The sequence below is a fragment of the Bos indicus x Bos taurus genome, chromosome 8 (genome assembly GCF_003369695.1).
Source record: "Bos indicus x Bos taurus breed Angus x Brahman F1 hybrid chromosome 8, Bos_hybrid_MaternalHap_v2.0, whole genome shotgun sequence".
Lineage (NCBI taxonomy): Eukaryota > Metazoa > Chordata > Mammalia > Artiodactyla > Bovidae > Bos > Bos indicus x Bos taurus.
The window spans coordinates 48857197-48874544 of record NC_040083.1 but is presented as its reverse complement, the minus strand read 5'-3'; the positions used below and the strand labels follow the sequence as shown (position 1 = coordinate 48874544).

General features: G+C 36.2%; 1 protein-coding gene across 1 annotated transcript in view; it reads left to right on the top strand.

The window, feature by feature from the left end:
* The window catches only part of ALDH1A1 (aldehyde dehydrogenase 1 family member A1), a 53513-nt gene that overhangs the window by 30334 nt on the left and 5831 nt on the right, over nucleotides 1-17348 (top strand). The window contains exons 7-11 of the mRNA XM_027549472.1: nucleotides 919-1032; nucleotides 5077-5179; nucleotides 6947-7131; nucleotides 10260-10424; nucleotides 15962-16119. Coding sequence (XP_027405273.1) covers nucleotides 919-1032; nucleotides 5077-5179; nucleotides 6947-7131; nucleotides 10260-10424; nucleotides 15962-16119 — 725 coding nt within the window. The remainder of the gene's footprint in view (nucleotides 1-918; nucleotides 1033-5076; nucleotides 5180-6946; nucleotides 7132-10259; nucleotides 10425-15961; nucleotides 16120-17348) is intronic.

Genomic DNA, 17348 nt, shown 5'->3' with positions numbered 1-17348 from the left:
GGCTATATTATTTCTAAACAATTCACCCGTGAGGGAATAAGTTTGTATTCTCTTTTCTATTACAGTTTCTTTTGCATTTACTTTCTTGCTCAAAAGCTGACAAAAGAACACATAAAATTTATTTTCATTGACTATCCAGGTTGTTTTATTTTTTCTTGTAAACAAGTTCTTGACCTTGTTCCTTCACATCTTACCAATATTTTAAAAATAAGAATTAGTTCTGAGAAATTTAAAATTTAGAAAATCTGGACCCATATCTTAAAAATATTCTGCACTCCAAATTAAAAGTAGGCAAAAGAAATGTAAAAATGAGACTTTTTGATGCAAATAACATGAAATTTTAATGTGCTATTTCATTTGCCACACTGTTTTATACTTGATAATTCTATAATTGGATTGGAATCAATCTGTGATGCTTGATCATGAATGCAGTGACCATTGCATTTTTAACCTAACATTTTTTCTGATTAAATAATGTGGATAGGAATTTGCAAACAAATTAGTATGCCCTGACAATGAACAGGTAAAAGCTAAAAATATTAACATCCCCTTGGCTTCTTATTTTTGCTGAATGGATAATAAAAGACATTATTTTCCTTCCATGTGAATAATTTACCAAACACTTTTACACATACTATCTTGAGTTAGTATTATGAAATTTGAGACAGCCATCACTGGGGTGAAGAACCATGAAAGTCAAATGTGGACTTTAATGCAACCCTTGAGGTTAAGTGAGCTAAGCAGTGAATAAGAAGAAGAAGAAGAAGAAGAAGAAATGATAAAACCACTTAGATAAATCTTAACTTGTAGAGTAACTCCTAAGATTAGCATCAAGAGGGAGCTTTGGCTCCATACTCTCCTCTTTTTCTGTAGAATTAAATGATCAACTCTGTTCTAACTATTTTACTTGTCTTTTAGGCAGGGTTTCCTCCTGGAGTAGTGAATATTGTCCCTGGTTATGGGCCTACTGCAGGGGCAGCCATTTCTTCTCACATGGATGTAGACAAAGTGGCCTTCACAGGATCGACAGAGGTAACATCATTTACTTAGGCCAGTAGTGAAGCAGTCAGAAGCGTGTTTTATGTTACTGCCTTTAAGCCGACGTTTCCTTAAAACAAAAGTTCTTTTAATGATTTGTTCCTTATTCTAGCCTTCAAACATGTTTATAGAACATAAGCAGATGTCATTGAGATGAAACGGAATACCTATTAACAATGTGGGAGGATTGGAGTAGACTGTTTTTAGTATGTTATTACTTTGTGTGATGAGAAATATGACTGATCAGAACTTGTCATATGATTTGTAAGGTTTATGATAGAAGATATAAATTAGGCCACAGTGATGTGTATGAATGAATTGTAGCTTTAACCTGTAGATTAGGAAGATCAAAGAACAGAGCCTCACCCTTAGCTCCTTATTTGGCGCTCTCCCGTGAACATTCCGAAAAGAAGCCAGCAGCTTCGCTTCCTGGATCCTAACTTTTCTGTTTCACTGGCTCCAGCTTGGCTATCCAGAAGGTGAAAGAACAGGATCCCAGCCATAGGCGCTTCAGAGGAGAAGAGAGCTGGTAAATGCTCTCTAAATGCTCTGGGTGTTGAAAATGTTTACTTTTTAAAACTTTGTGGAGAAAGAAACAGGAAGAACATTCCAGATAGTAAGGGAAAGCTAATTTGATTATTTTATACTCCTGATTAGCCACTTCAATATAAAAATTAAGTTTACATAGAGAACTAAAGTAATAGAAAATAAAATTTTATTTTTCTTGATCCTTTTTAAGCTAGATAACTATATACTTTTTCTTGTTGTTTTATAGACATAGAGTAGAAAAAGTTGACATTCTACAAATTCCTAATTGAGATAGGAGAAAACCAATTCTTCATTCAGGAGTCTGGGGATAAAACAATTGGGAATGTTTGAGATAGAGCAATAAACTGAAAAATTATGAAGTCACAGGTTGAAATCATAGCAGAGGAGGTAAAGCGTGAAATTTCAAATTCCTCAGCCTAGTATTGTAGACCATCCTCATCAGGGCCCATGTACTGCTTATGGTCCAAGTCTGGCCCACACACTTCTCTAGCTTGTCTGAGTCAGAGGCTGCTGTTCCCAGATGCCATCTCCACAGCCTGTTGGTCTTAACTCATCCCTGAGATGATATAGCACTTTGGGAGCACTTTATCTGCCCCTCTCCCTCAAAACTTTGATATTAGAAGACCAAGAAACATCTGTGTTCAAATGCTAAGTCTATGCCTCATAGCAGTGTGTCTTCCAAAAGTTAAGTATCCTTGCTAAAGTTGAGTTTCTTTATATGTAAAATGGGAATAATAATATCTACCTTATTGAATTGTATCAAAACTGAATAAGCTAATGAGTGGTAAAACATTTAGCATCCTACGAAGTATCCACTAAATGGCATGATGACTATGTGTTCTATAGTCATTTCCATTCTCTTGTTCCTTCCCTCACTCTTTAATTTTTCACACTAGTTCAGGTGTGAGGGAAGAGGTCCCCTCTCCACATAATACTTCTTCATCACTGCCCCATCATTTTCTGATTGTTCCCTGTATTTTTTCATTCCCATAAGTTTTTGTTCATGCATGGCCACACCTCCCACAATGGGGCTCCCACCACAGGCCACCTGGACTTTCTCTGCAGTCCCAGGAGCATCCTAAATTTAAAGCTTTCCATCTGTGCTCCCATCGTCCTTGATATCTTGATATACAATTGTAACAGCACATGCTCCTTGCTTTGTTATGTATCTCTCTCCACTTTGCTGACTTTCCTCAAAGACTATCTTATCCATTCTTACCTCCAGAAACCAGTATAGTAACTACTTCTGATTGAGTATTAAAGAATTAAGTTTGACTAAGATGACTTTAGAAATCACACAGAAAAATCAGTCTTTATGGGTTGTCCTCTTTTAGCTTCAAGTTTGTGGCTTAGCAGGTAGAAATAAACTTGCCAAATGCCATGAAAGAGGCAAACTATGGATTTTATATTTTTGCAGTCCTTTATAGCAGCTATGCTCATATAAAAATGTTTCTGGCAAGGTTAGAATTTTAATGTCCCATTAGATTCATTTAAAATAGTAATCAACCCATGTTGTATGAGACGTGCTAAGTTAGAACATGTTTATGAGCTTTCGCTACTTCTGCCCCACATGGCAATGCCACAATATCATGGAATGTATCTTTTACAACAGTCTTAATAGTGCTTCCCTTCTCTTCATTGCAGTGCTTACCTTTTCTTTGAGAAAAAAATTATAAAGTTTCACTTTTTTTCCAAATGAGGAAACAAAAGTATGGGGCAAAGACTGATTCTTCCTTATTTTGACTTTACCTAGACCTTTGGCTGCAGTCCATGGGGTCGCAAAGAGTCGGACACGACTGAGCGACTGAACTGAACTGAACTGAACTTGGGAAAACTCAAGCAAACCTTTTATCTGCAAATTACACAAACAAAAGTATAACCTTTCTTTCTCACTCATACTTCTAACCATTCTTCATGCTAGTTTAACACCTGTAGCTTTTAGAAAAATACCTCTCGTTTTACTCCCTTCCCCAAGACAAAAATGACCTACTTTAATAAAGTATCTCCAGCAAATCTTTCTAAGCCAATAAAAGAAAAAAAAAAAAACATTAAAAAGATGCAGAAAGAATTTGGAGAATTCAAAGGGAAAAAGGCATTTTTAGGAAATACAAGATTCCTAATCACCTGAAATGAAAATTCAGTGTTTGAAACTGGTCATGAGAAATATTAATATGTTGTGGAAGCAAAATAGGATATCATAGAAATTTCAAACAGGGTTTCCCCATTGCCAGTCTACTTTTAGTTTATTTTTATTATTTTAATTAACTTACCTTTATAGGTTTGATTTGGGGCATGTAAATTTTACATAAGATGAAAATATTAGCAGATTAATTAATGCTTTACTCTGTAATGCACAGTAGGGGTCAGTTCAGTAGTCACTTAAAATTCAAACACCCACTCAGCAACGTCTACCTATCATTTATTTAGTCAGGATAGAAACTTGTTATTAAAATTGATGCATTGAAAAAGAAAAGTGATCCAGAGAATAAAAAAAGCAAGATAAAATGAATCATCTTGTAAAAAAGAAAAGCAAAGATCATTTTAGTGTACTAAGACTTCAATAAGAAATAATAAAGAGGAAATAGTTGTAAAACAAGACCAGGTTTCAGAAACGAGAAAAACATAAACAACTACAGAAAATAATCTTGATGGGAAGTGATCTGCAGAGGAAAAAAAAAGAAAACTCTTTCCCTGAAGATAGGCCACTAGCATTAAAGAAGAAACAAGTACAAGATTCCAGCTAACTAAAGTAGCAGCACAGAGCACAGAGCACAGATCCAATTTCTTTCTCCAAGTTCCAATATTCAAGGTATGGAGGACAGCAGGAGAAAGAGGGAGTGAGAGAGAAACAGTTACTGCTACCAGGCAGGTGACATCTGTTTGGGAAACTGATATGTATACAAATGATATAATCCACGGGAAACTCTGACAGAGTTCCTTTGAGGGAATTTACTGGGGATCAGAGAAAGAAAGGGTCACGTTCATCTTGAGTCATCATAGAATGCTAAAGAGGAGCTAAGACACAAGCTGGACCCAGGAATGATAGGATTGGAGGCAGCCCAAGTTGGGGTGAGCATGTACTGAGACACAGAGATTTGGGGGTGGTAGATATGCCACTTTGTTTGGATATGGATAGAGTTTTCTGTATTTCTACAGAGGGAAGAAAAGTCAAAATAGATTAAGTTATGGTTGAATCATGATATATCAGATTGAACAGAAGAAAGATGAAGCTCTGGTTAAAATGAAAAACCTGTTGTGCCGTGTACAGCAAAATCATGTATATCAAATCAGTTATTACATTCAATATATCTGTTTTCATGATATATCATATGTTTATGCTTGGATGGAAGAGCCTTTGGTAGCGGAAGCTGTCAAATCTGAAAAAAAAATGCCATTTCTCCCACAAATGTCATATAAATTTAAATTGCTAAAGAATCTTGCCTTGATGGGAGCAGATTAAGCCTCCTCCTTTGTAATGCTCCATTTCAGGTTGGCAAACTGATCAAAGAAGCTGCTGGGAAAAGCAATCTGAAAAGGGTGTCCCTGGAACTCGGGGGAAAGAGTCCTTGCATTGTGTTTGCTGATGCCGACTGTGAGTAAAAGCCACTCTGCTCACTTCTCACACTTCCTCCTTTTTGGCCGGGTAGTACCATATGGTAAAGGGTTTCCTTCTAATGTCAAAGTGTAAGGCATTAACCAGAGTTCAAATACACTCTTAAAAATCTGTTAAACTGTCCTAAAGTTACAAAGCCTAGATAAGTCCAACGCAGACACAATTTCTTCCTAATTTGGAATAGTTTGCTGTTTTCTCCGGCTTCCTCATAGCTCAGTTGGTGTTTTCTCAGTTGAACTCTCAAGAAACTGTTATGCATTTAGAAGCCATAAAATACATTCTTAATTTCATACCTTAAATATTAGCATCACCTTAAGTGTGGTAAGATACCCTCAGACATGTTGCACTAAGACCAGCTGGAGAAACAGCAAGTTGTGCATTTGTCATCTCCCTTCTGTCGGGATCACACGTTCACTGAATGAAATGGCCAGAGGAAAGGACACCAACTACTTAAATAATTTCTTTCATTTTTTTTTCTAGCAGGTGTAATTGAATTTACATATATTAAATATTTAATTATGATGGGACTCCATTATATCCTAAGTTCATCCTGATTATATTATCAAGTAAAATGCCACAATTATTTCCTAATTGGGGAGTTAGCAGAAAACAAACATTCCTCTGTATCTTTAAGAGCTGCATTATTGGTTTGAGGCAGTCAACCATTTAGAGCCCACTACCTTATTATACATTCTACAGACATGACATGATTTCTCATTTTACCAAACCTTTCTGTAAAATGCTTTTGCTACAACTTAAGCATACGTGATTAGTTCACAAAATAAAGATGCTATGCTTAGTCGCTCAGTCATGTCCAACTCTTTGTAACCTCATGGACTGTAGCCCGCCAGACTCCTCTATCAGAGTTCTCCAGGCAAGAATACTGGAATGGGTTGCCATGCCCTCCTCCAGAGGATCTTCCCAACTCAGGTATCAAACCCAGGTCTCCTGCATTGCAGACAGACTCTTTACCATCTGAACAACCAGGGAAGCCCCAAATAAAGATAACAATAGCCAGTTGCTATAATGTTAAATCTCCTGCATTCATAAAATTAAAATGCAAAGAAAACTTTCTTCTGGTTGTTTAGGATCTACTAATGAAACAAACTATTTCCTCTTTTTAAGACCCTTGTAACCATTTCAAATAAACAGATAAGAATTTATAGGCATATGTGAAATAACATGGCACACTTTAGATAAATTTGGAAAAATTTTCATAGAATAGGGTTGTAAGGTGGTTGAGCAATTCTGAATATTAGTTGTTTGGGGTTTTGAGGGGGTTATGATTTTTCTTAGAAATACCACTTTTTCTATTGATCAGAGTATATAAGAATGTTTTTACATTCTTAACATAGTGGATATTTTATATTTTCTTTGTCATTAGTTAAAACCTTAGACCTGAAAGAAATATTCAGTCATTTAACTATAAATGTGACTTATAAAAGTGACTTGAAGTAAGATTTAATCATAGATTACTTTCCAAATTTTGGAATTATTCATATCAAAATTGTATTGATAACCATTATATTTCAGAATTTACTATTTTACTGTCATTTGAGTAGCAAATAAAGGATCAGAAAGGCTCAATTGTCACCTGACTGGTAAGAGGTAGAATATATTGAATCTACGTTTGACTACATGACTCATGACTTTTTTATACCACCATATCGCCTCTAAGAAAGATATATAAAAAATATATTAATTTTAGAAAATGCCTTTTCTTTAACATGAATGTCTTCTCTGCAGTGGACAATGCTGTTGAATTTGCACACCAAGGAGTATTCTATCACCAGGGCCAGTGTTGTATAGCTGCATCCCGTCTCTTTGTAGAAGAATCAATTTACGATGAGTTTGTTCGAAGGAGTGTTGAGCGGGCGAAAAAGTATGTTCTTGGAAATCCTCTGACCCCAGGAGTCAGTCAAGGCCCTCAGGTGAGTGTAAAATTGATGGAATAGCGTTCACAGGGCTTAAGAGTAAAGTATCTTCTTTAGGTCTGGTTTTAATTGAATATGATTATTTCCCATCCACATATATTCCTTGGTGATGATATTGATCAGTTTAGTGATTAAAAAAATAATGAATTGAACTCCCAATGGTAAAGAAAGTATCTTGATTTTGTGTTGCCCAGTTTTCACATCCAGAAACAGTTAAAGAGATGTTGGAAATTAAAGACGTGAGGAAAAGTAACAAATACTAAAGATTTCGTTTTCTCAGTCTGTACATCTCTGATGTCCTATATACAGTTCCTATCCACTTGGAAGTTCTTATACCATCCTATCGTTTATTTCGTCTTCAGCATCAATCCTTTTTTTCAGCTTCCATCCCACAGATATAGGCAGCCGGCATGACTAAATTATTTCCAAATTCTTTAGTCACTCTGACCTTCTAAAAATAGCATGAGTGTCCTAAAATGTCCTGAGTTCTGACTTTGTACCGAACTTCCCATTTTAGTTGTTAAAGCCCAGTTATTCCTGAGGGTCCCCATTTTCTTCTGTCGGCTTAGAACCACTGTCAGTGTCTCTCTTGTCCTAAGCCCAGCTTTCCCTCTCCCTTACACAGTTCTTTGTTCTTTGTCTGTTTTCAAGCTCCTGGACCTTAGGTGCTAAATTTACTCCTGCTCTTTGAGGTCTTGATCCAGAGCAGAATTTTTACATGATCTCATAGAGTTTACAGTGTAGAAAGCTAAGAGGCTGTCTTGTATTTTCCTCCTCATGCCAAGATATTCAACTAGGAAAATTTTAGGACTTAGGCAATACCAAATATTGAAACCTAAAAGCCCTAAAGTAACTGGTAAAAAGGATGTATACATTTTGTTAAGTCTAAGCCTGTTATGCTTTATATTTATCTTTGTGTTTAGTGAGTACATAAAAGTAGTTGCTAATTTTGATCATATTTGGTAACTTTTCATATGGATGCCAAGACATATAGTAAATTCAATTTTGACTTGGTCTCCTATTCTAAGAAAGGATGAGACTCTAAGGTTTTACCTGTGATTATTTCTTTCTCTAAATATATGTCTATGGAAAAGTAAAGCACATTTCCCATTTGAGACAAATATATCAAATAGACATAGATAAATAGATAGATAGATGATAGATATCGATGGATAGATAAATAGGTAGATAGAAACATATATATGCAAAGAGAAAAGGAAAGAAGAAGAGAGAATGAGGGAAGAGAAGATAACTTAATATTCAGTGTTGTTGGGCAATACTTCTCCCCATCGGGGGATCTGCAAGATTCAACCAGAGGCTCAAAAATTGAGCTAGGACACTTCATTATTCCTAAGAGAAGGAAGTTAAAATAGACTTGAGGTAAATTTCCATCCATAGGATTCTTAAGTGAGTGATCTAACTTAGTGATCTAACTGCTTAACATAATAATTTAATCTTTATAAGTGAAAAGATTTTGGTCACAGGTTGCATTGAATAAGCAGAAAAAGTAGATATGTTGGGACTTTGAGAAGGAAAAGACTAAAAAGTCCATGAGACGTCTTTACCTTTTAAAATACTCTCTATTGTTATAAGAAGGAGCTTGTGGGGACACTCATTTATAAGCTTTAATATGTGTTGTAACTTGTAAAATTATGTATATATATGGATATTATAACTTCTTTTTCAAGTGAAAATACTGATTATTTCCAAATCCTTAAGGAAATACACATTCTGGTCTTTGAAATTAAATTGGAAAAGGACTGTACCAAGGAAGAATTTGTTTTATATATATTTATATATATATACACACACATAGCGCTTAATCTAATTGATATAGGAGCTGGATTATGTGCATTGAGAACTTCATGAAGTCTTTTGCTGGGATTTAGAAGACACGGAAGATTGTAGGGTCAAAGAGAAAGATGAAGAACAACTTTTTAAATAATGAGTAGAGACAAGGTAAATTGGTGAGAGGCTTTCACCTTAACTCCTGGATCCCCAGTGTTTTCCCTTTAAAACTTAACTCCAGCCACATCTGAGACAAGGCAGTCTTCACCAGTGATTTGGAGTCCCCTCCTTGCCCCCACACCAAGTAGGAATTGAGGTAATAGGTAGGCCCAATCCCAGTGCATGGAGTAGAGGTATGTGCTCCTGATGTTCCCAGTTAGAATTCTGGAGTCATTCTTTTCCTTATAAAAATATCGTAAAACAAAGTGTTTAAGTTTTGTAGTCCTTAAAATATATTTAGATGTGGTCTGTTTAACAAAGCAGGTTGGCAACAATCAGGACAGGTCAGAAATTAGAACCAGACCTATTGACTGCCTTGGAGGGACCTGAAGTGGGTGAGATAACTAGGCTGTGGTCAGCATGGACCTGGCCACAGAGGGCGGTCAGGAGAAGAATCTCATCCTAAGGTCTAAAGATCAGAAAGTCTTCCTGAAGTCGCAAAGCATCTGCTTTATAGCTACCATGTCTAATGAAACCCAGTATCAAAGTTTTCTTTTTTTTTCTTCTGTCTTTTAATTTCAGTTAGGATTACAGTTTCCAGGTAAGACTGGTTGATGATTAACAGGCATTTCTTTCCATGTAAGTAAATGACAGTTGTATGAAAAATTATGGGCTTCCCAGGTGGCTCAAGGCAAAGAATCTGCCTGCCAGTGCAGGAGACACAAGAGATGCATGTTCAATCCCTGGGTCAGGAAGATCCCCTGGAGGAGGAAATGGCAACCCACTCCAGTATTCTTGCCTGGGAAAATCCCATGGACAGAGGAGCCTGTTGGGATATGTTCCGTGGGGTCACAAAGAGTAGGACGCAACTTAGTGTCTGGGCACACACACACGTGAAAAGGTATACACATGCTTGCAGCGCCAATATACTTCTCTTGTATAACTGTAAAACCAACGCTAAATACAAACATTTATCTTCAAGGTTTCTTTCCAGAAAAGTCATGAGAATTAAACATGCCCAACAATGAATCTGAGCCTCTGTCAGCTGTTTTGGTTGGAATATTTAACTTAATAACAATATCTGAGCATTTTGAAACCCTTATTTACAGGCTGGGCAAAGTATTATCTTTACAAGTTGCCACTTTTTTCTAACTTTTCATGTGATATTTTCCCAATAGATTGATAAAGAACAATATGAAAAAATACTTGACCTCATTGAAAGTGGGAAGAAGGAGGGGGCCAAGCTGGAATGTGGCGGAGGCCCTTGGGGGAATAAAGGCTACTTTATCCAACCCACAGTTTTCTCTGATGTTACTGATGATATGCGCATTGCCAAAGAGGAGGTAAATGGTTTCATTCTGTTCTGTTCTCTTTTTTGCCATATTTTGTCTGCATGGATATATACGAAGTGTTCCTTTAACATACTCAGTTCTTTGAACACCTTTCTCCATAAATGTTACTCTTCATTTCTAATACTGATAAATGATAATTTTTTATTAAGACTAAAAATAGTCAGGAATTCATTGGTCAGGCCAAGAATTTCCAGATGACCACAGATAAGGATGCTTAACAATTGCTAAATGCTTCCTTCACAAACTTAAATGGAAAATACAGTTCCACATTCACTGAAGCTTTTTTCTCCTTTGCAAATAATGTATTTGAAAATAATTGGGAAAGAATAAAATGATATGCAGGTTTTAAAAATTAAACTCCTTATTTTGAGATAATTATAGATCCAGTTGTCATTGTGAGAAATACTAATACAGAAAGATCCCGTGTACTCTTTACTTGGTTTCCTTCAGCATTTAAATGTTCTTTTGATGAATTTGTGGGGGAGAAAGTGGTCTCCCCGTCCTATTCCTCCACCATCTTAGGACCGCCCCTGTCGGTTTCCTTCAATAGGTAACATCTTATAAAACTATAATATAACAAAAAGTATGTTAACATTGATACAGTCAAGACATAGAACATTTCATCATCACATGAATTTCTCATGTTTCCCTTTCGTAGTCAGATCTACATCCTCCTAGGCCACCCCATCCTCAATCCTCAGCTTTCTCTTCACCACTAATGTCGTCTTTATTTCTATAATTTTGTCATTTCAAGAATGTTACATAAGTGAATTCATATGTCATGCAACCTTTTTGGATTGACTTTTTTTTCACCCATCATAATTCTCTGTAGATTTATCTAGGTTGTTGAATGTAAGAATAATTTGCTCCTATTTATAGGTGACTATTTCATAATGAGTGCACCATAGTTGTTTAACCATTCACTCATTGAAGAAGTTTGGGCTGTTTCCAGTTTGAGACTACTTTAAATAATGCTGTTATAAATATCAGTATACAGGCTTTTGTGTAAACGTAAGTTTTCACTTCTCTGGAGTAAATGCCCAGAAATATAATTCCTGGGTCATATGGTAGATACAACTTTTTAAGAAACTGGTAATCTTCCAGAATGGCTGAACAATTTCATATTCCCATTAGCAGTATATGAATGATCCCAATTTCTCTGCATCCTTGCTAACTATTTTGATGCTGTGACTATTTTTTATTTTAATCATTCTGATAGGTGTGATAGCTCATTGAGGTTTAAATTTGCATTTCCTTAGTGGCTGGTAGGGAGAAGGAAATGGCAACCCACTCCAGTATTCTTGCCTGGAGAATCCTGTGGACAGAGGAGCCTGTAGGGCTGCTGTCCATAGGGTCGCACAGAGTCAGACACAACTGAAGCAACTCAGCAGCATGCATGCATTGGAGAAGGAAATGGCAACCCACTCCAGTATTGTTGCCTGGAGAATCCCAGGGGAGCCTGGTGGGCTGCCTGCCATCTATGGAGTCCCACAGAGCTGGACACGACTAAAGGGACTTAGCAGCAGCAGCAGCAGCAGAAGCAGTTTCTGGTAATATTGAACATCTTTACCTGGGATTATTTGCCATCTGATATCTTCCTTGATAAAATGTCTGATTTATTTTGCCCATGTACTAATTGGAGTGTTTGCTTTTTACTGTTGAGTTTTGAGAGTTCCTTACACAGTCTAGACACTTAACTGTTTTTTAGCTCAGTGGTTTGTAAATATTTTCTCCCAGGCTGTAGCTTGTCTTTTCATTTTCTTATCAGGGTCCTTCTCAGACCAAAGTTTTTAATTTTAAGGAAATCCAATTTATTTATTTTTCTTTTTATGAATAGTATTTTTGGTGTCAACTCCTATGAGCTACACTTTATTTACTCCTAGATCCAAAAAAACATTTTCTGTGTAATTTTTTTTTATTGTTTCTAAAAGCTTTATAGTTTATGTTTTACACATAAATCTGTGATCCATTTTAGGTTAAATTTTTATACAAGGTGTGAGATTTAAGTAAAGGTTGTTTGTTTTTGTCTATATGTTCAATCGCTCCAGCATCATTTGTTGAAAAGGCAGTTTTTCTTTCACTTCATTATGTTTGCAACTGTCAGCATTTCAGTTATGTGTATTTGTGTGTATCAATTTCTGTGTTCTCTACCCTTCAATTGACCTATGTGTCTATTTCTCTACCTGTACTCCTTTTTAAAATGTAATTATTTTTACTGAAGTATAGTTGATTTATAATGTTGTGTTAGTTTCAGGTACACAGAAAAGTGGTTCAGTGATTCTTTTTCAGATCCTTTTCACTATAGATTATTACAAAATATTAAATATATTCTCTTGATTTTAGTAGCTGTATAATTAGTCTTGAAATCGGAAAGATTGCATTCTCTTTCTTCTTCTTTTTCAAAATTGTTTTAGCTAAGCTAATTCTTTTGCTCTTCCATATAAATTTTAGAATAACCTGTTCATAAGTATTTTAAAATCTTGCTGGAATTTTGAGAGGAGTTGTGTTAAACATATCAGTCTGTTTGGGGAGAATTAACATCTTTATTGTGTTAAAACTTCCCATTATTGATCATAGTAGGTCTCTCCATTTATGTATATCTTCTTTTATTTCTTTCATTAGCACTTTGTACTTTTCAGTGTACAAGTCCCATAAATGTTTTATTGAACTTATACCTAAGTTTTTTTGAGTAAATGGTTATTTCTGATTTCAATATGCACATGTTCATTGCTAGTATGTATTAATACAAGTGTACTTGATTTTTGTATATTTTATTGTATCCTGTAACATCACTGAACTTGGATATTTTAGAAGGTTTTTGGAGATTCCTTGGTAATTTATATGTAGACGATTATGTCATCTACAAATGGGAACAATTTTATTCATTTCTAATCTGTATGCCTTTTTATTTCTTTTTCTTGCCTTTTTCACTTGCTATAATTCCAGCACTGTGTTAATAAAATCAGTAAACATGGGTGTCTTTTTGCTCTCTATCTTAGGAGGAAAGCCTTCAGTCTTTACCATTGAATATGATATTACCTGTAAGATTTTCATAAATGCCTTTGATAAGGTTCAGAAATGCCTTTTTATTTTTAATTTGTTGAGGGGGAAAGGAGATTGGATTTTATCAAATGATTTTCCTGCATCGACTGAGATGATTATGTGGTATTTTTTCCCTCAATCTATAAATATGATATATACTGATTGAGTTTTGAATGCTGAATCAGCCTTGCATCTCTAGAATGAACCTCATTTGGTGATGGTATATAATTCTTTGTAGGTATTGGTGAACACAAATTGCTAACATTTTTTAGGAATATTTGCTGTAGCTTATAATGGTCTGTGGTTTGAGGGATTTTGGCTGTACTTTTTATTATTTTTATTGATAACAAAATAGCATCTAGTGATTGTTTACTATGTGCTAAGTGCCTTATAGTCAATATAAAACATAAGTATATTTACATGAAATATTGAATATAAATTCTCTTCAAGAAAATTAGTAATACCAATTTCATGCAAAGATGGGCTCAATAAAGGACAGAAATGATATGGACCTAACAGAAGCAGAAGATATTAAGAAGAGGTGGCAAGAATACACAGAAGAACTGTACAAAAAAGATCTTCACGACCCAGATAATCATGGAGGTGTGATCACTCACACTCACCTAGAGCCAGACATCCTGGAATGTGAAGTCAAGTGGGCCTTAGGAAGCATCACTACGAACAAAGCTAGTGGAGGTGATGGAATTCCAGTTGAGCTATTTCAAATCCTGAAAGATGATGATGCTGTGAAAGTGCTGCACTCAATATACCAGCAAATTTGGAAAACTCAGCAGTGGCCACACGACTGGAAAAGGTCAGTTTTCATTCCAATCCCAAAGAAAGGCAATACCAAAGAATGCTCAAACTACTGCACAATTGCACTCATCTCACACGCTAGTGGTAGGCTGCAGTCCATGGGGTCATGAAGAGTCAGACACAACTGAATGACTTCGCTTTCACTTTTCACTTTCATGCTTTGGAGAAGGAAATGGCAACCCACTCCAGTGTTCTTGCCTGGAGAATCCCAGCGACGGGGGAGCCTGGTGGGCTGCCATCTCTGGGGTTGCACAGAGTCGGACATGACTGAAGTGACTTAGCAGCAGCAGCAGCACACACTAGTAAAGTAATGCTCAAAATTCTCCAAGCCAAGCTTCAGCAATACATGAACTGTGAACTTCCAGATGTTCAAGCTGGTTTTAGAAAAGGCAGAGGAACCAGAGACCAAATTGCCAACATCCGCTGGATCATGGAAAAAGCAAGAGAGTTCCAGAAAAACATCTATTTCTGCTTTATTGACTATGCCAAAGCCTTTGACTATGCAGATCACAATAAACCGTGGAAAGTTCTGAAAGAGATGGGAATACCAGACCACCTGACCTGCCTCTTGAGAAACCTGTATACAGGTCAGGAAGCAACAATTAGAACTGGACATGGAACAACAGTCTGGTTCCAAATAGGAAAAGGAGTACGTCAAGGCTGTATATTGTCAGCCTGCTTATTTAACTTATATGCAGAGTACATCATGAGAAACGCTGGGCTGGAAGAAGCACAAGCTGGAATCAAGATTGCCAGGAAAAATATCAATAACCTCAGATATGCAGATGACACCACTCTTATGGCAGAAAGTGAAGAGGAACTAAAGACCCTCTTGATGAAAGTGAAAGAGGAGAGTGAAAAAGTTGGCCTAACGAAAACTAAGATCATGGCATCTGGTCCCATCACTTCATGGGAAATAGATGAGAAACAGTGGAAACAGTGGCTGACTTTATTTTTCTGGGCTCCAAAATCACTGCAGATGGTGATTGCAGCCATGAAATTAAAAGACGCTTACTCCTTGGCAGGAAAGTTATGACCAACCTAGACAGCATATTAAAAAGCAGAGACATTACTTTGCCAACAAAGGCCCATCTAATCAAGGCTATGGTTTTTCCAGTGGTCATGTATGGATGTGAGAGTTGGACTATAAAGAAAGCTGAGCACTGAAGAATTGATGCTTTTGATCTGTGGTGTTGGAGAAGACTCTTGAGAGTCCCTTAGACTGCAAGGAGATCCAACTAGTCCATCCTAAAGGAGATTAGTCCTGGGTGTTCTTTGGAAGAACTGATGTTGAAGCTGAAACTTCAAAACTTTGGCCATCTGATGCAGAGAGCTGACTCATTTGAAACGACCCTGATGCTGGGAAAGATTGAGGGCAGGAGGAGAAGCGGGCAACAGAGGATGAGATGGTTGGAGGGCATCACTGACTCAATGGACATGAGTTTGGGTAAACTCCAGGAGTTGGTGATGGACAGGGAGGCCTGGTGTGCTGCGGATCATGGGGTCGCAAAGAGTCAGACATGACTGAGAGACTGAACTGAATTAAACTGAATATAATGAATATAAATATTTTATTTACATATTATTTAGACATATTTATAAGCATTATATACAAATACTTAGTTGTAATCTATTACTTTGACTTATTTCATTCATTTCTTTTTGTATAGATATTTGGACCTGTGCAACAAATCATGAAGTTTAAGTCTTTAGATGATGTAATCAAGAGAGCAAACAATACTTTCTATGGGTTATCTGCAGGAATTTTTACCAATGATATTGATAAAGCCATCACAGTCTCCTCTGCTTTGCAGTCTGGAACCGTGTGGTAAGTCATACCTATGTAATGTCACCTTTTCCATGTTAACCACATTAGCAGGCTACTTTGAGCTTTCTCTGACTCACACTGAATCCCCTGCCTAGCCCTAGTCTCTGGACTGCTTTGTTAGTTATTTTTGTTCCATCAAATTGTACTTTGTCGACTCAGTCCCAGTAACAGCCCAAGATTATTTTTCTTGCTGATAATGTCACACCCAAATCCATGAAAAGTATTTATCCTTGAGATGTTGAAAAGTTTGGGAGGCAGCCAAAAATCCTTGTCCTTTTCAATAGCTCTAGAATCTTTTTTTCTGAAGCAATGAGACAGTCAGTATTTCATTACTGTGTATTCTGCATAAGCCCCATACTGTAGTCCTCACATTTATTATCTCATTTTACCTTACTGCAACTGTTAATTGGTATTGTAAATTTATTGACAAAAAAACAGTAGTTTAGTGGGTTTATGTAATTGATCAAGATCACACAATAAATGACCACTGAGGTTCAGACTATTTCAGACTCTACAGCAGTGATTCTCAAGACTGGCTGTGCATTAGAATTGTCTGGGGAGCTTTAAAAATATCTACACTGATGTCGATGGAGGTGGGTATGCATCAAATCCACCAATTATATCAGTGATTGTGGCTGAATCTGGATGTAGTTTTTAATTTTTTAAATTCTAATTATTCATGTTTTTATATTTGTTCATATAGACATTTTGAAACTTTTTAAAAATATGGCAAAGGATAAAACAAATTATATAATGAAATTCAACTCCTGCCACAGCCTCTGTTTAGGCAATTTTTTCAATTAATTAATGAAAAAAGTGAACTAAGTAATATGAGATATATTACAATTACAAAAGAAAATTGATTCTAGCCTAAGGAGACAACCCACAAGAGTACCACAAAGCTTATTGAATATAGGCAGTAAAGAACACTCATCCAACAAACTCTAAATCTCTCACAAATGGTATCCATCCACTTACGGTATGTTGGTATTCTATCTTTTATAATTCAAGCTATAACTTCTCAGGGACGTGGTGCACTGCCAACATGGCTATCCACACATAGCATGGGATCATTGCTTTTATTTGTAGTCAGTATATATACATATACTTACACTCCTGCATTCTAATTTATAGTGTTATTTTTTTTAAGTGACTATGTAACATTAAAATTAATAGAGTTGTTAAAGAACTCTCTGAATTTCAAAAGTTCCAAATTTAGGAGTTCTAAA